Source organism: Leucopleurus acutus, assembly GCF_964270905.1.
Source record: "Leucopleurus acutus genome assembly, chromosome: 5".
Classification (NCBI taxonomy): Eukaryota; Metazoa; Chordata; class Mammalia; order Artiodactyla; family Delphinidae; genus Leucopleurus; species Leucopleurus acutus.
This window is the reverse complement of record NC_139147.1, coordinates 12,609,322-12,627,400: the sequence shown is the minus strand read 5'-3', so window position 1 is coordinate 12,627,400 and position 18,079 is coordinate 12,609,322. Positions and strand designations below refer to the sequence as shown.

General features: G+C 49.0%; 1 protein-coding gene across 1 annotated transcript; it reads left to right on the top strand.

The window, feature by feature from the left end:
* Positions 1–1,501: 1,501 nt before the first annotated feature.
* On the top strand, positions 1,502–17,705 carry MRAP (melanocortin 2 receptor accessory protein; the record flags this gene model as incomplete). The annotated part of the gene is made up of 4 exons (XM_082840419.1): positions 1,502–1,607; positions 14,379–14,482; positions 16,738–17,016; positions 17,592–17,705. The coding sequence occupies 4 exons, from the start codon at positions 1,502–1,504 to the stop codon at positions 17,703–17,705; spliced, it is 603 nt and encodes a 200-aa protein (XP_082696545.1).
* Positions 17,706–18,079: the final 374 nt, after the last annotated feature.

Sequence of the window (18,079 nt, the reverse complement as noted above, 5' to 3'; positions counted from 1 at the left end):
GACAAGGCTGCTTAAGTCCCATGCCTGGCTGTGCCCATTCATACTTCCCAGCCCCGCCCCCCCCCCCCCCCGCCGCCGCCCCCTGCCCGGGAGACACATGCTGTGGTCATGCCCATTTCACGGATGAGGAAAGCCAGCTGCAGAGAGGTTAAGTCACTCATCCAGGGCCACACTGCTGGGAAGAGCTAGAGCTAGGATGCAAAGTGGGCAGCCTGGCTCCAGAATCCATGCTTGTGTCCCCTACACTCTACTGTCCCTTTAAGCAAGGACTCCCAGGAGGCACGTGCACAGCCGCGCGCACAGCAGCAGCTGGACGTACGTGCACAAGGACGTGCACGCTGTACGGAGTGTCTTTTCAAGTGGATCTTTCATCTCCTCACTTTGGAAACGCAGGAGCTCACTTCTCCCTTTCTAATCGACTGAACCACCGCGGTTCAGTTCAGGAGGAGGGGTCCCCGTGGAATGCTGCAGGCCCCCCAGGTGGGCCTGAAGTTATCCGGGTTCACCGTCTACACCATTAGTGCCCAGCTTTCCTCTGGCAGTGTAGACCTGAATCAAGAAGACTGGAAAGTTCATATACTGGAGGGAAAGTCCCCACCGTTCTGTGCATTTTGATTTTGTATCTAATTCTAGGGATCCTCTCACATTTAGAGCTTCTCATTCCCAGTACTTGGAATGAGAGAAAGAATGTTCCTTTTGACTGCATCTGTGCTCCTAGAAAAGTGAGTGTACAACTTGGAGTCAGGCCCTGACCAGCAGCATCCTTGTCCCATGTGTCGTCAGCAGAGGGCTGGTGAACCCTATTCACCCTGGGGCCCTATTTCCCAAGAGCACAGTCCATGTGGGATCTTGACACGAAAAACAGCCTGTCTGAACAGAGGCAATGTTTCTTGGGGGCTCAGATGCAAGCTGGGAAGTGTGCTCAATTGGAGAGGAGTGTTCTTTTCGTTTAATTAATTGCTGACGTGGACACGAGAGGTTGCAAGTTCAGGGTTGACATTACTCAGGCCCTCGGATAAGGAATCTAAGCCAGTGATTTGCTGGTTGCTTAATAGCACCAAGCACGGCCTTAATGCAAGTCAAGGGCACTGACAGGCTTTTGATTTGCTGATTAACTTTTTAGGTACTTAAGGTAGAAAGTGACTGTCCTTTCCAATCGTAGACCACATCTTGCCTTTCAAGGGGCCCTGGGGGATCTGTTTTCCTGTCCTGACGCTGAGGGCCAACCTGGAACTGCACTGGGACTGCAGGCTCCAGCCTTGTAGCTCTGTTTGTCTTGGAGTTCCGTCAAGCAGGGCAGGATGGAACGCTCTACTTGAACACTGAAGATGTCAGGCCCACCCCTCTGACCTTCCTCTGAGCCCAACGGCTCTGATAAGTGGGCAGGCCTTGAGCCTGGAGACCCACAGACACACTTGGATGATTTTACAGAAATCAGCCGGGCAACCTCCTGGTAGAGCTCTGAGCAGCTCCGGAGGGGCCACCTGCCAGCGCTGCAGGCATGGCCAACCGGACCAATGCCTCTACCGCATACGACAGCTACGAATACTACCTGGACTACTTGGACCTCATTCCCGTGGATGAGAAGAAGCTGAAGGCCAGCAAACGTGAGTCCCGAACTGGGAAAGCTGGCCAGGCAGAGGCTGGGGGTGAGTCCCGAACTGGGAAAGCTGGCCAGGCAGAGGCTGGGGGTGAGTCCCGAACTGGGAAAGCTGGCCGGGCAGAGGCTGGGGGTTGGCCCAAATGACTTTTCTCCGTTCACTTAAGAACTACAGCAGATGCCCCCGGGAAGCCAGAACATGACTTGAGCTCGTGGATATAAGGGAATGGCGGGGGGTGGCGGGTGTACCTGTTATCTTCTGTAATAAGTTTGGAACTAACCTCCTGAGAAGCTAAGACACTTTGGGAGCAGAATCTACTGGTAGGATAGATTTCTTGATAGAGTTAGATTTGTCTGGGGTTCCAATAAGCTAGATGAGTTTCTTCAAATTGCAGATTTCACGTTTTCTGTTGTCTCTATACAGATGTGGGAGAGAGTTACTGTGTCCACTCCTAAGATGTGTGACTTCCTAATTCTTATTAAAATACCCACCAGTGCTTCATCTTCACAGTCTCAGGAAGGACAACCAGACAAGTAAACATCCTTTTCCTCCTTGCCCAGCCTTTATCTCTTGCGTAACTTGGTACTTTGTCAGCGATCTCCTCTGATTATTCCAGCTAGTCAGTCAAGATAATGAGTTGACTGAGTGAATGAACATGAAAAACAAAACAAAACAAAAACAAAGTCTCAGTTTCAGGAGCCCATCCTCTCTGCCTATTCTGAAGTCCCTTGGGGTCCTTGGGATTTCACTACCATCACACACTATGTCCTTCAAAAAATGAACGCAGTCCTTCGAAGGAACCGGATGCTTCTCGTATGAAAAGAAAGATAGTCTGTTACACACCAGCTCGAAACTGAAATTCACTCGGATGGTATCATTTAATGAAAGGAGGCAGATCCCTGGCAGGGCCCTTGGGGGAAGTCCTATAGAATGTCTGGTTAGGAAGTGTTCCTGTTTCCTGTTTCATTTACAACTTGCAGAAGCTGAGGACTTCTGTTTCATGTTTGCTGAGGACATCCTGTATCCCTGGCACTGTAGCAGAACATTTGGGGGGAAAATGATTTGGCGTGTGTTTTCTGATACAAGGTATATAATCATGACATTAAAATGCAGATTTTTTTTCACCTACGACTCACAATAAGGAAGACATATAGTAATAGGGAGAAAGTGGCAGATTTGAAATCAAAGCCCACATAAGTATATTATCAAAAGTTCAGAGCTTCGGGATACATATTGATCTGGACAACATGTAGATCTGCATTCAGGAAAGACTTTTTAAAATTAACACAAATTAAATAAAATTCTGGCTCAGCTTCAGACACTCCTGTCCTCTCGTGTGCCAGACACCCCTCTCAGCCACCACGTGGGCTCCAAAGAGTCGCCCAGCTGCTTTGGGTGGGAGGACCGTTTGCAACTCTAGAATCTTAGAACACATGATCTCAGTCCTCTGCCCTTCCCCCCTTACCCACAAACAACTTCCATTTCTGATGAAAACGGCTGGTGTTCTCTAAATTGTGTATGAAGTTTGAGATGTTCTTTCTTGCACACTTGAACTAGAGTTGGAAGTTTACAGCCTGGGGAGCTAGAAATGAGATCAAATAAGAAATTCCTCCTCAAACTCCCAAACCCAGTAAAGTTTATCTCAGTGAGGAATCTCACCAGAGAGACAAGTCACCGCCTTGCCACCCCCCAGACAAGCTAGATGTTGGGGGCTTTTGACTCCTACAGGGGGAAGCCAGTTGCTGGGTCATCTCTCCCATGAAGAGTAAACATCGATTGGTATTTTCATAGCAAGGATTCAAGTTATGCATCTTAGGGGACTGACAAAATAACTCTCCCATATCTGCATACAGACAATAGGAAACATGATATCTACAATGTGAAGAAACTCACCCAGCTTATTGGAACCCCAAACAAATAAATTAAACTCTATCAAGAAATCCATCTTAAGGAAATTCCCTGGCGGTCCAGTGGTTAGGACTCGGCGCTTTCACTGCTGAGGGCGCCAGGTTCGATCCCTGGTCGGGGAACTAAGATCCCACAAGCCATGTGGTGGTGTGGCCAAAAATTAATTAACTAATTAAAAAAATAAAATAAGAAAAATTTTAAATCTCATTTATTTTTTTAAAAATCCATCTTAAAAGAATATTCTGTCTCAAAAGTATCCTAGTGTCTTAGAATGTTAACTCCAGATTTATTACAATGGATATCAGATACCATTTTATACCCAACCCCTAGATATCAGGAATCTTTGACACCCACAGGGAGAGGTGCTCCTTCTGGGATCCTTTATTCCTGTTTGCAGGTGGATTCCCAACCACTGCGCCACCAGGGAAGCCCTGACCACATTTTTTAAATGTATTTTTTAAAGGTTGATATGCTCCTTAGTAAATGACTTCACTCTACCAGTCAGAAAAAAATCAGTGTTAACGTTTTGGTGCCCAGCCAATTAGGGTTGTTCTGTGTCCGTATCCTCATGTGCACACAGGCACATACACATGTGCATGCCTGGACATACACACACACCTACACACCCACGTACAATTGCACTCCTACTTTGTGTGCTGTTTGGTAATGACTCCTGCCTGGAGCTGCTGAGGGGAAACCGAGAACTCCCTTGGGTGCCCTCTCTCCTCCCTGGGCCTGTCTGTAACTGTATGAGGCTGGGTCCAGTGGGTGCTCAGCAGAGCTCAGGTGGGAAGGACAGGCCACTGAGCTTGTGGGAAGTTGTGTTATCAGCTGGCGACAATGACTCCATTTTCTGGTCCCTTTGGAAAACATCAACCTACAAGCTTATCTCCTTCTGCCTCCTGGTTTCAGTCTCTCTCCATCTTCACTTCCATCTCCTCAATCTCTTCTTTCTCTTGCTGCCATACTGAGGGCAACCAACCTTCTAGGTTTGCCCAGGACTGTCCCATGGATGCATATTGAGAAACCCAGGCACATCGGATGGTCACCTTAATTCTCCTCTCCTTCCTCAAGCCCCACAAACATAGGAACAGGGCTGCCACTAACCCCCATGGTAGAGAAAAATTAGAAAAAAGCCTCCTCCTTTGGGCACACAGCTAATCACAACACATTCAGGTGGGGTCCCTTGAGCAGTGTGCAGCCTGTGTAACTGTTCACGGCGTCCCTGCATAGGAGGGACTCCAGGCTCAACCACGTGCCCTTTGCTCATTTCCCTGCCCCTGCCCTCCCCAATAGGTCTAAGCCCCCTTTTCCTCCTGGTAGTCCCTCTGAAATTAGGAACTGTCAATTTTGTTTTCAATCTTTTCAAAGACATCCACTTCCGCACCAGAAACACTCCATACCTTTTCCCACCTTCTGGCCATTGCTCATGATTAATTCAACAATCAAAATTCTGTACCATCCATTACGTGTCAGACAGTTGCACTGGGAGCTGGAGGTATAAAAGCAAATGGACTAAATCCATGTCCTCGATTATTTTTTTAACAACTTTTTTTTTTTTTTTTCCCGGTACGCAGGCCTCTCACTGTTGTGGCCTCTCCCGTTGTGGAGCATAGGCTCCGGACGCACAGGCTCAGCGGCCATGGCTCACAGGCCCAGCCACTCCGTAGCATGTGGGATCTTCCCGGACCGGGGCACAAACCCGTGTCCCCTGCGTCGGCAGGAGGACTCTCAACCACTGCGCCACCAGGGAAGCCCCACAACTATTTTATTTTATTACCATGTTGATCTATTTTGTGATGATGTATTTCCAAGTAGGTTACAGACCTCATGACACTCCTCCAGCAAATTTAGGAAACTATTAAAAGTTAGGACATCACAATACATCTAAACTCTTCAACAATTATTTCTTAGTATCATCTAATCTCCGGTCTATATTCAAATTTTCCCAGTTCCCCCCAAATGTGCATGAGAGCTATTTTGTCCACTCCATGCTGATGAGCTGCATCTGGTCCCTGGAGTCTCTCTTAGTCTAGACCAGACCCTTTTTGTAGATGACACTGGCTCGAGGAAGAGATCAAGCAGGTTACTCTGTTGATCCTCAACTGTCCCGTCAAGTGGGAGATACTGATCAGTAATAAACGTTTATTCAGTTAACAGTGTTAGGCTGGAGATTTGCGAAAGTTGCCCACAGAGCACAGGGAAGGACACCCCTGGGGAGAAGTAAGAGGTGAAGGAAGGCTTCCCAGGGAAGATGTGGCAAAGCTGAGTCCAAAAAATCGATTAGAATTTGCCTGCTACTCAGGGGGCTGGCGCGGGGTAGAGAACAGTTACACTCCTGTAGGTAAAAGATGTGTTTCCGGGACGGTGTTTTGGCAAGGGTGACAAAGGATGAGCTCCGGATCCCAGGGGGCCAGGTTCTTGCAGGCCAGCCTTGGAGGATCCCTGTAAACTGCAGGGAGTCATTTAAAATTGTAAGCAGGGAAGAGACAAGGGCCGATTTGCTTGCTAAGAAAATGGCTCTGGTGAACATATAAATGTGAGGGTCGGTAGGGTAGTGGTGACACGTGGGCAGGAAACAGCCATGTGCTGGGGCTGGAAGCATAAAGTTGAAAAGATCCCTACCCTTAGGAGTTCACAGTAGAGGAGGGAGCGGCCGCATAAATGAACGAATGAGCGTGCTCCGGTGTTACAGCCATGGGAATAGAAGGATGTGAGGCTCAGAGAGGCCAAGTGACTTACTTAATGTCACGCAGCTGACTAGTCACAGAGCCACGACCTAAATTCCAGCTCTGATGCCTCAGGACTCTTCCCAGGACACTCTTCATGATCAGGGGGCAGATTCTCACCAGGATGTCAGATCCAGCAGAGCAGGAACCTTTGTCCACCTCTCTCTCTCTCTCTCTCTCTCTTTCTCCCCCACGAGCTCCTAAATAGTGCCTAGCACACAGTAGGCACACAATAGCTGTTTGCTGAATAAATGAATAAACTAATGTGAAGTAGGCTGCTCTTGCACACATTATTAATTTTTATGATGAATATTTGCACCAATTATCAATTTATTGCCTCTCAGCTCTGAATGCGCCCTTCAAAATAAGCTCTGTGATCAACGATGGAATTTTCTTTAAAGTGAGCACGTGTTAGGCTTTCTCAGGAGAGGGCTCTGGAGGGCACCGCTGGAGCACCGGGGTTGGGGGTTCAGCAGTGAGGGCGTGGGGACGTCTGGGGGAACTAGCCCCGGTCCCTGGCCCAGAACACCGTCTCCCTGAGATCTTGCAGCCTCCGTGTGGCAATAACCTCTCTGCAGCCATGTAGACAAAGAAACCAAAGCCCCCGGGCAACCTGTGGTCGGTGGGGGAGGTGCCACAACTCCTCCATCTTCCTCTCTTCCCCCTCAACACCCCCACCCACCCACCAGGCCTCCAGAGGGCTCTCCATGGTGTGTCCAGCAGCTCCAGGCAAACTCAGGCCTGGCTGAATGACCCAACCCCTCTGCCATCCAGTGGCCAAACCACATCTCCTCCAGGGAGGTCTGAACCCCTTCCAAGTTTGTCCTTCCTGGGTGTTATAGGCTGAATTGTGTCCCCCGGCCCCCCACCAAATTCTTATGTTGAGGTTCTAACTCCCAGTACCCCAGAAGGTGACTGTATTTGGAGATAAGACCTTTACAGAGGTGATTAAGTTAAAATGAGGTCATTAGGCTGGGCCGTAATCCAGAGCAACTGGTGTCCTTGTAAGAAGAGATTAGAACACAGACACACACAGGGGGATGACCATGAGAGGACCCAGTGAAAGACAGGCCAAGGAGAGAGGCCCCAGAAGAAACCAACCCTGCTGACACTTTGGTCTTGGACCTCCAACCTCCGGAACTGTGAGAAAATTAATGTCTGTAGTTTAAGTTACCCCAGACATGGTACTTTGTTACAGCAGCCTGTATTAGTCCTTTCAGTCTGCTATAACAAAGTACTATAGACTGGGTGGATTATAAACAAAATAAATTTATTTCCCACAGATCTGCAGGCTGGGAAGTATGCAACAGACACATAGGGAATGCCCTGGCTCGTCTCCATGGACTCGAGGGCAGGGCACCCTCTCCTACAAGACGAGGGTCTTGGGGGACTCCTAATACTATCTACTGTCTCTGAAGAAAATTCCTCAGAGCTAAGCATCACCAAGTCAGATTTTAAGTAGTCAAGCCCTGTCTCAGTCTCCTTGGGCTGCTATAACAAAATATCACAGGCTGGGTGGCTTAAATAACAGATATTTATTTCTCACAGTTCTGGAGGCTGGAAGTCCAAGATCAATGTGGCAGTAGATTCTCTGTCTGGTGAGCACTTGCTTCCTGGCTTGTAGATGGCCACCTTCTCTTTGTCTGCTCACAAGGCCTTTCCTTGGTGCAAATGGTGAAAGAGTGTACGTGTGTCTCTTTCTCTTCTTATGAGGTCACTAATCCTAATAAGGGCTCCACCCTCATGACCTCATCTAACCCTAATTACCTCTCAAAGGCCCCACGTCCAAAAATCATCGCACTGGGGATTAGGGCTTCCACATATGAATGGTGGGTAGGAGACACAAACATTTAGTCTATAGTGACACCTTTGTCTTTGCCATCAGCTGAAGCAGACAGAGAGAATTCACTATGCACATCCTGTCTCCTAGATATATTTCAAATCAGATCTGGCTGTGTATGCTATTTTGTACCCTGCTCTTACTGACCTCACAGTATTTTCTTTTCCCATGTTGTTAAATATTCTTTCACAAAAATTTTGCAAATAACTGCATGGTGTTCTAGAAATATGTATCTTTGAACATATAGAATGTTTCCAGAATTTTGCTCTTATAAGCAGTGGCCTTGGGGAGAGAAGAACTTCTTCCACTGTTGTGTGTTAAGTAAAGATGTCTCGCCTATTTCTGTCCTTAGTATTTGAATTCAAAAAAGTTCACTAGAAAAGAAAAAGCCTAAAAAATGCAAAAGCAGCAATGTCCCTCGTCCAATCTCTGTGCTCCCGTTATCACTGTGTCACTTTTGTTTTCTGTGATGATCAGCAAAAGGCAGCATTGGGCAGTCTCAGGGATGCTCTGTTACTTGGCTTCGAAGGTACAGTAAGCTAAGCGTGAGTCCAGGTGAGGGTGGACAGAGGTCAACCACAGCAAGCAGGTGACCTCCTTTACTGACAGATGTGACTTTCTCTCCCTGCCAGTTCCTCTGGGCTGGATCGCCAACCCAGTCAAACAAATCAGAAGGCATCATATCCCAGGTCTCTGCAGGGGTACGCATCAAAGACAGAAAGATGCTGGGAATGCTTTGGGCAAAGAGGCAAAGCTCTCGCTCAGATCGTCTCACTAGAAGGTCACCTAGGGCAGCTGGTCGACATGGTGAAGTCCAGGCTGGGTTCAACTCCTGTGTCAAGTAGAGAAGACAAAAATAGAAGACAAAATCCCCGAGCTCATGTGTTAACCTAACAAGCAGGAAGGATTTTAAGATTTTTGTGTTCATGCCCAGACAGTGCAATTTATTCCATCATGGTTGGGCAGATAATTGGAAACGTCTAGGGATTTAGATATACTTTTATGAGCATTCAGTGCTGACTTGAAGGCTGTGGGTTGCCCTTTCCCAGGATGGCTTAAAATCTGGTGTGATTCTGTTACAGGGACGCCACAAGGATTGTTACCCTTGTGATTTTTCAGACGTGGCTTCTGTTTCACGGAAAGGTTAAGAATCTTCCCAACACTGTCAGAAAGGTGGAAGATGCAAATCTGTTTCCTGAGACCCTGCCTGAACAGACTGATTACACGTTTGATCTTCTATTTGTTCCCTTTTCAGCGGCTAAGCTTAGGAGAAAAAAACAGTCCCATATTCCAGTCTTATAGCAACCATACAGATTATTTTAATACCATGAGTCTCCAGATGCTACTCAAGTACTCCCTTGCAGGGAGGAGTGAGATGAGTTGATTTTCCTTGGGTAGTGTCTGGCTTTACGGCTGTATTATTTACCTCTCAGGTCAATATGTCTTCTTCCTTTAATTAGAGGTTAGGAAGAACTCGTCATGGCCCATATTGAGGTCTGCTGATGCACTGCTTCTGCCTTCAATAATAAGGCAGTCTGGTAAGCTGGGATGAAGTGAGAGAGTGGCATGGACATATAGACATCACCAAATGTAAAATAGGTAGCTAGTGGGAAGCAGCCTCATAGCAGAGGGAGATCAGCTCGGAGCTTTGTGACCACCTAGAGGGGTGGGATAGGGAGGGTGGGAGGGAGACGCAAGAGGGAGGAGATATGGGGATATATGAATATGTATAGCTGATTCACTTTGTTATACAGCAGAAACGAACACACCACTGTAAAGCAATTATACCCCAATAAAGATGTTAAAAAATAAATAATAATAAGGCAGTCTATTCATCTGCTTCTCTGACAGCTAGGAGAGGAAAAACACACCACTAACCAATCTCTTCTGAACACAATGCATAGACTTCAGGGTAAAGATTGAACAAAGGACCTCTATATAACTCTTCTCTTTGGGTCGCAGGGATCAAGTTCAGGTTACAACTTTAAGTATGACATTTAAGTCTTCAGCGAATGGTCAGTCCCATGGACATGATGTAAGCAGTGCAAGTGATTTTTAAACAAAGATATGAATATGTTCACCTTGGAACAAATTTCCCATCTGGCCAGCCCCATGTGGGGCTGCCAAACCTGAACGGATCTGTCATTGCTCAAAAACGGCTCGGAACTCTTACTTCGGAAATGACTCTGGTGGCCATGACACATTCTATGAAATGTCCACAGAGATAAATTAGGTATGTCTTTGGAGAGTGGATTTGCTTCTGAGAAATAGTTAAGAATCACCCAGAAACCAGTCAGGTGAATGGACTTAAGCTGATTGATACCAGCTGGGTGTCAAAAATAAAATATCTCATAAAGTAGCAAAATTGGTGTGTGTGGGTGTGTGTGTGTGTGTCCTTCAAGGTAATTGCAAAAGAAGGATTTATAAATGTTTGATCATCGTATGTATTTTAGGAAAATTTAGATGACTGTGGAAGAGAGCAGATGATTATTTTGAAGGTCCGCATTCATTTGGATTTGTCAGTTTTGATATGTTCATTTAAAAAGTCAATTTTTTTACAGATTCAATAGAGAAAATTGGTTAAATTAACAGAGTTCCAGATAAAACAGATGTTGATTTCTCTTTCATGTACAAGTTTGAAGGATGGGATGGTATGTCAGCTCCATGAAATCTTCAAGAAGTAGCTTTGTTCTAGCTCATATCTCTGCCATCCCTGCCATCCAAGCCTGGCTCTAGCCATCACATCCATGTTCTGGGCAACAAAATGGAGTAAGGGCATAAGAAGGGACATGGGTTTTAGAAATCCAGCCATCTCTGCAGAAGGACTCCTAGAAGCTGTCCTGTAACTGCTCCACTCACATCTCATTGGCCAGAACCTTGTCTCATGACCCTACTAACTGAAAGGGAGGCTGGGAAATGTAGTCTTCATGCCAGGAAGCCATGTGACCTGCTAAAGGAGGGGTTCTATTACTATGGAAGCATGTGAAAGCAAACATTAGGATTGACAGCCAGCAGTCTATGCTACAATTACCTTCACTCATAGCTTACATTTTAGTGAGCTTGACGGATACTGTGATATTACTTGCCACAAAGCCCTCGTAACTGAAATATTAGTTCTATTTATACATTGGTTCACGACCATTAAACAAGGAATCGTGCCGTGTACATTGCATATACATATTATTTTATTTAATTTGCCTAACAGCCAAAAAACACATACTATTATCCCCATTTAACAGATAAGGAGTTTATCTGTTAATAAATTTAGAGATGTAAAAAAGATTGCCTGAGATCAAACAGCTAGGAAATGACCAAGTCAGAATTTGTTAGCCTCCAGAGCCTAGGCCCTTAACCCCGTTATTATTCCCCAAGAAGGGAAAAACCTTGGGGTTAATTTTATTCTAGGGCCTTGGAGAAGAGGGAAGGGAAGGGGAGTTTTCCGCGGCTGGACCAGTTTCATTGTCAAGCCAGCCTAGTGCTCCTTGTGGTAAAGACAAGCCCATGGATGTTTAAACATTTCCAACACTGGGGAATGACAGCTCTCACCCTTGGTACAAAACGTTCTCTCAAGCACTTAGGCTGAACCTTCAGGAAGAAGAGGAAAAAACCCTATTTTCTTGGTTGTGTTTTTCAACAGAACACGATGAAATAGAATGTAGTACAGGAAACAGCTAGTGGCTACTGTTCGCCTTTTTGGTCTGGCGAAATGAAAATTTCACTTCTCTGAAGACGCTGTGTTCTGGGAGCGGTAACATCTCATTTCCTGCTCAGCGTCTGGAGATAATGACCAAGGGCTGGGACAGACAGCGTGAGCCTGGGGGAGGGGAGCCTGGGAGAGGGGAGGGGGCGTCTCAACTGCTCAGCTTTGGGGGCTGTTTTCTTAGAGGCTCTGACGGAACTTACGTAGGTGCCAAAGACCTCGAATCCTGCATTACTTTTATGAAAGTAAAAGAGCGTTAGTGTCTGCAGAAATCTGAAACTTCCTTATACAATAAAAATCCCAAACCGTATTTTCTGCAAACATACATACTCTTATACTTTGAGGGTTATACAATAAATTGGGACTCTTTGGGACAGGGTTGAACCGAAGCAGGTATTGTGGAATAATACACAGTGAGCCGGCAAGGAATACTAAGAAAGTCAGAGGCTTCTTTTTTTTTTTTTTTTTTGCGGTACGCGGGCCTCTCACTGTTGTGGCCTCTCCCGTTGCGGAGCACAGGCTCCGGACGCGCAGGCTCAGCGGCCATGGCTCACGTGCCCAGCCGCTCCGCGGCATGTGGGATCTTCCCGGACCGGGGCACGAACCCGTGTCCCCTGCATCGGCAGGCGGGCTCTCAACCACTGCGCCACCAGGGAAGCCCCAGAGGCTTCTTTTGATTGACGTATACACACTACTGTATATGAAATAGATAACTAATAAGAACCTACCGTACAGCACAGGAAACTCTACTCAATACTCTGTAATGGCCTATATGGGAAAAGAGTCTAAAAAAAAGAGTGGATATATGTATACGTATAACTGATTCACTTTGTTGTATACCTGAAACTAACACAACATTGTAAATCAACTATACTCCAATAAAAATTAAAAAAAAAATGTCCTTAAGCTTAAGACAGATGGCAACAACCTCATTTCCTGTTTCCCAGGAGCCCATACGTCCCCTACAGCAGTTTGTTGCTCTAGGGCACCCCCATCGGTTTCTCAGGTCAGGGACAGAAAGCAGAGAGGATGTGAGAGTCAGCCTGGGGGCTTTGCTGTCCTTGCAAAGCTTTGCTGTCCTTGTCCTCTCTTCAGCGTGAGTGCCAAGTTGCTGATGCGTTACTAGGTGGTGGAGGTCCATGATTCTTTTTGCAAATACTGCATCTGTTCCTTATTACCTGTTTTTGACACTTTTAGGACCTAAAATCGACTCTTTCAAAGTCTCAGTTTCTCCCTCTACCTGTCTTGGATCATAGAGGGCAGTGGTAACGATCTTTACTAAATTACTATTATTTACCCCACAAATGACTCATAGATCTCTAATCCTCCATTCAGTTATTTGTTCATTTGTTCACCCATTTATAAACATCTTTTCATTTGAATCCATCACAAAAACAGCTTTTGTTTGAACAGAACCCAACAGAAGGCAGGGCACGGCTGGCACAGGCAGTGCAGCAGGAGTGCCGAGGATGCTGGGGGAGAGATGCAGCATCCTGAAGGGGGTCAGCGATTTCTGGTGGGCAGGTTGGCCCCCTCTGAATCCTTAACAGCCCCCAGCAAAGCCTGGCTCCTGTACGTGCTTAATACATGCCTGTTGATTACTATCCTTCAGTGGCTTCCTTTGGTCACACATGTAGGTGCCTAGCATATCCTGGTCTGGGGCATCTTGTCCTGGGGGCATGAGTGTGTCTGGGAGAAGATACTTGCAGACACTAATTATGAGCCTGGTCCTCTGTGCCCAGAGCCAAAGACAACCCCCAGGAGAAACTATACCCCTGCAGTTCCCTAGCAACTTGCCGAAAGTTCCAGACCCAGAGTCTCAGAGAAAGGAACCTCCTGACCTGCCAGGATCTACCCAGGGCCCAGAAGAGACTAAGCATCTTTCCCATTTTCCCCGCGTCCTTTCACCTCCGGCCACAGATACAGCCAGAGTAGTGGCTGCAGTAGTGCTCTTTCCTCCTGCCACTGCCCCGCAGCTGGGCCTGTCCCTCGGAAAGAAAGGGACCGGCTCTTTCCACCTCTAGCAGGCTGGCCGTGGCAGGCCTCGGGTGACAACTCCACAGCGGGAAGGGCCTGGCCCTTCCTGCGGCAGGCTGGCACAGTTGCCTAGCGCACATCTTTTTTTCTAAGTCTCTGATCTTGGGGTCTTTGAAGCTGTCCCTAACCAGGCTGGTAGGGGCTGCAGCCCTCACAGGGGAGGGGAGGCCGTCTTGCCACGAGAAGTTGCTCACAGCTCTTTCTTCTCCCTCCCGAGAGGAAGGGAGGAGGGGAAATCCATTCTCTGATCATCAGTAGCAGCTGAAAAAGCAAACCCATGAGGTGTCACCCAACTTCATTTACTGTTTTTTCCCCTCAATAAGCCCCCTAAACTCACCCAGAGGCACGTGGCCCTGGGAAAAGCGTCAGGTCCCTGCTGCTGCCCGTTTCCTTCCCAAGGTTATCATTAATGGAAAAATCTGCCCCCGTACCTCCACCCCCCATCACAGCCGAGAAGACTTAGCCCCAGAGCCCCATCCCCACAGCACATGGGGACCCTCGCTTCCCAGCCGTGGGCCCTGTGACATCACACTGACGTGGAGACACGTGTCTGCCTCCCACAGATTCGATCGTCATCGCCTTCTGGGTGAGCCTGGCAGCTTTCGTGGTCTTCCTGTTCCTGCTGCTTCTGTCCATGTCCTGGCCAGCCTCCCCGCAGACGAGGAAAGTAAGGACAGGCGGAGGTATGTGGTAAGTGGCCACGTGAGGGGCTAAATAGGGGGTACCCGTATGTCCCCGGTAGAATATTATTTGGCCATAAAAAGGAATAAAGCCCTGATTCATGCCACAACGTGGATGACCCCTGGAAACACTGTGCTACGTGAAAGAGGTGAGGCACTGAAGACCACACGTGGTGTGATTCCCTGGATGTGAAATGTCTAGAAGAGGCAAACCCACAGACAGGAAGCAGATTAGCGGTTGCCCAGGGCTGGGAGAAGGCAGAGTAAGTGGGGCTGACTGCTAAGGGGCACAGGGTTTCTTTGGGGCACGAGGTAACTATTCCAACATAGATTGTGGTGATGGTCGCACAACTCAGGGAACGTACTAAAGACCATTGAATTATAAACTTTAGACGGGTGAACTTTGTGGTGTGTAGACCATAACTCAGTGAAGCTGTTGCAGACCACGAAGCGGAAGTTAAATTGGAGGCACAATCCATGCGTTCCAAGTAGCAACTAGAGGCGAGCTCGTTGTATGTTAATTCTCCTGTGCTACGCAACTGGCCTCCCGCACCCAACTTTCCCTTCCAGCTGAATCCGCCCAACACAGCCACCGCTGTCCCAAGGACGATGCTTACAAGGGGCCCTATACCCCCTCTCTCCCTGCCATAGCTCCTGGGACCAGGGGTGGGCAACCAACCCCGAGAGGGCTGGTCCAGGGCTGGCCACTGCCCCTAGAAACACATGGCCTGGCAGGCGAGCTGGGGCCACGAGGCACTGAGGGGGCCAGAGGAAGATGGTGGCTGGGTACCATGATGGACCAAGAACTCCTGGGATGTGGGAACCGTGAGTCAGCACAGGCAGCTGGGAGCAGGGAGAGGTGGGCAGAGCTGTTCTGAGAGGAGGGCAAGAGGAGCCTCCCAGCCCCTGAAAGAATCAGAGGGCAGCCCCCCTGCCTGATGGGGTCCCCCTGCCAGTTCCCCGAGGGCCTGTGATCTGCGGATTCACAGACCTGCCTGGAGGGCCTCTGTCTCTCCTACCCCCTCGTCCACCCGCCCTGTCCATAGTGTCTCATGCACCGGGTCTACACACACCAGGTCATTCTTGTTCCCTTGGTCACATGTGGGAGGCGGGGACCAGCTTTCGAGCAATGAAGAAATCCATTCTTTCAGTTTTCAGAACTCACGTTGAAGCTAAGCAGATTTTTACCCCCAAGAGATCCCCGAGGGACAAACTAATGAAATTGACTTTCTTTTCTACTCTTCTGCGGTGACTTGGAGCGAGCCCTGTGCTAGGGACAGTTTGCGAGGATACTCAGCTACCTCCCAGCGGAAGGTTCCCCAGCCTGGTGGGCACAGGGGTTTTGCGCATCTTCTGGGCTACAGTTTTACCACAGGGCAAAATAATGACGCTCTTTGTCCTGACTGGCCGCATACCTTACTACAGAAAATGCTCTCCAGGAACTTTGTGACAAGGAATGCTCAGGACTGCCAAATAGATCCTTAGTTAGACTTAGGAAAGAGAATGCTGAGCTGCTTCCCAAAGAGTCGTTCTTTCCATGATGGAAAAAAAAAAAAAGGATTGTGCTAGCATCATTTGAGTCATCTGGAAGGAGGGCTTAGCTCCCTCGTGCTCCCTTCCTGGCCTTCTTCATTCACGTTCCAATTATAACCACATTTGAACTAGTTCTCTAGCTTAGACAGCTATCGGTACATGGCCTCATCCCATCCTGATACCCACAAGGCAGTTATCATCCCACTTCACTAATGAAACTAAAGGCAGGCGGGATGTGTCCTGTGCCCCTAGCACCTCGAGTGCAGGAGGGTCCATCCAGGGAGGATGGATTTCTGGCTCAGATACAAGTTGGCATGAGGTACGGACACGAGATGAGCTACACTCAAACACGTGGATGGACGGAAGGTCAACCTCCCCCCCTCCCATCCCCCCACCCCTGCCTCCACCAGCTGTGAATCTGTGACATGAGGTCAGAGGGAAAGCCCCAAGGTCAGGGTCACCATCGAGCACTTCCTCTTCTCTTCCATTTCTCCACTGTGGTAGCCTTGGTGAGCCAGGCTGAGCCCCACCCCCAGCCCTGGGCCTGCTTCCCCAGCAGAGGGGCTCTCGCCCTGTGACTCTCCCCTGCAGGCTTTGGCCAGGCAGGAGGGTGCAGCAGGGAGTCCCCTCCCCAACCCGGGGAAGGACAGTTCTCTGGGCAGCTTGGACGCTTCCTTCCCTCTGCTCTGTCCGCAGGAACAATGCCCAGCACCACCCAACGTGCCCCTGGAGTCTCGGCCTCAACCTCCCCTTCTGTGTCTGGAAGCAACCCCAGCACCATGGGGCCCCCCAGGGGACCCCGCTGCCTCTACCGAGCTCGGTCGAGGAACCAGGTGGCAGAGCGTCGGGCCCCGTCCAGCAGCTGCAGCAGGAGAGTCCCTCCACCTCGGCCCCCTTCCACCCCCCAGGGCCACCCTGCTCTCCTCTGGGAACTGGCCCTCGATGGGGACCCGCATGGCACCAGCTGATGTCAGGAACTTCAAGCCCAGTGAGCCTCCCCTGCAGACAGAACCTCTCGATGGTAGAACCAACAACCCAAACCAGGGCCATTGCTGAGTGAGCCGGGGAACTCAAACCAACCTGGACACACACGTGCCCTCTGAAAGCCTGGTTACAGGTAGCACGATGTGCAACTAGGTCAAGAATGACTGTACAAGGGGGCGCATGTATGCATTTACCCAAGGCTGGCAACAGCCCATCTGGCCGAGGGAGGAGGCCCCAAATATTGCTCATTTCCTTTAGTGCACTTAACCTGCCTATTTACTGCTCATGCTTCTTTGGGAAGGATAGAAAAGTAAACTATGTATGAATTAAGATTAAAAAATATTCACTGATCTCTACCATGTCACTTCATAGTTTCCGCTATTACTTCTGCAATGTTTTTTAATCAACTCTGAGTTCGCTGGCTGATCTGCACCTTCTTTAGGACGCCCAGGGAGTGCCTGCCAGGTCCCCCTCCATCCCCTGCTGACATCCACTGTCACTAAGATGGGGCAGTGTGTGCCCGGCCAGACTCGCTGACTGTGGTCAGGGGAACTGAGCCACACCTCCGACCTCCCCCAGGCCTTTCACAGACAGAGCCCAGGGCGGCGTCCCCCCGGACAGGGCAGTCGGGCGCAGCAGGCAAGGCTTAAGCCCGAGTGGCAGGAGGATCCCGTGCTGTGTGACTTCGTGTGACGTCTGATCCGAGACCCCCGATGGACCTAGTTCTCTAGTGCCCGACAGCCTGCCCCTGGCAGGGTGCCAGCACCATACCACAAAGCCCATACACCTCACCGCCCCCCCATCCCAGGTGACTGAAAAATAATCCTGTAAGGTGAGGGCCAGGCCTGGCCTCGCCAGCCCGGGGGACAGCGGGTTAGAAGGGAAGATGGGCGAAGGGAGACTGATGGGCTCCAGAGATGCAGAAAGAGGGCAGAAAGGACCACATGGGCTTTCCAACTTGAATCTAAACGTAGGATTCTGGCTTCACGACATTCTAAGAATACTGTTGTGGGTGTTTTGCAGGCGAGGGAATAGGGGAGGCAAATGCTCCTTGTCTTCTAGACGAT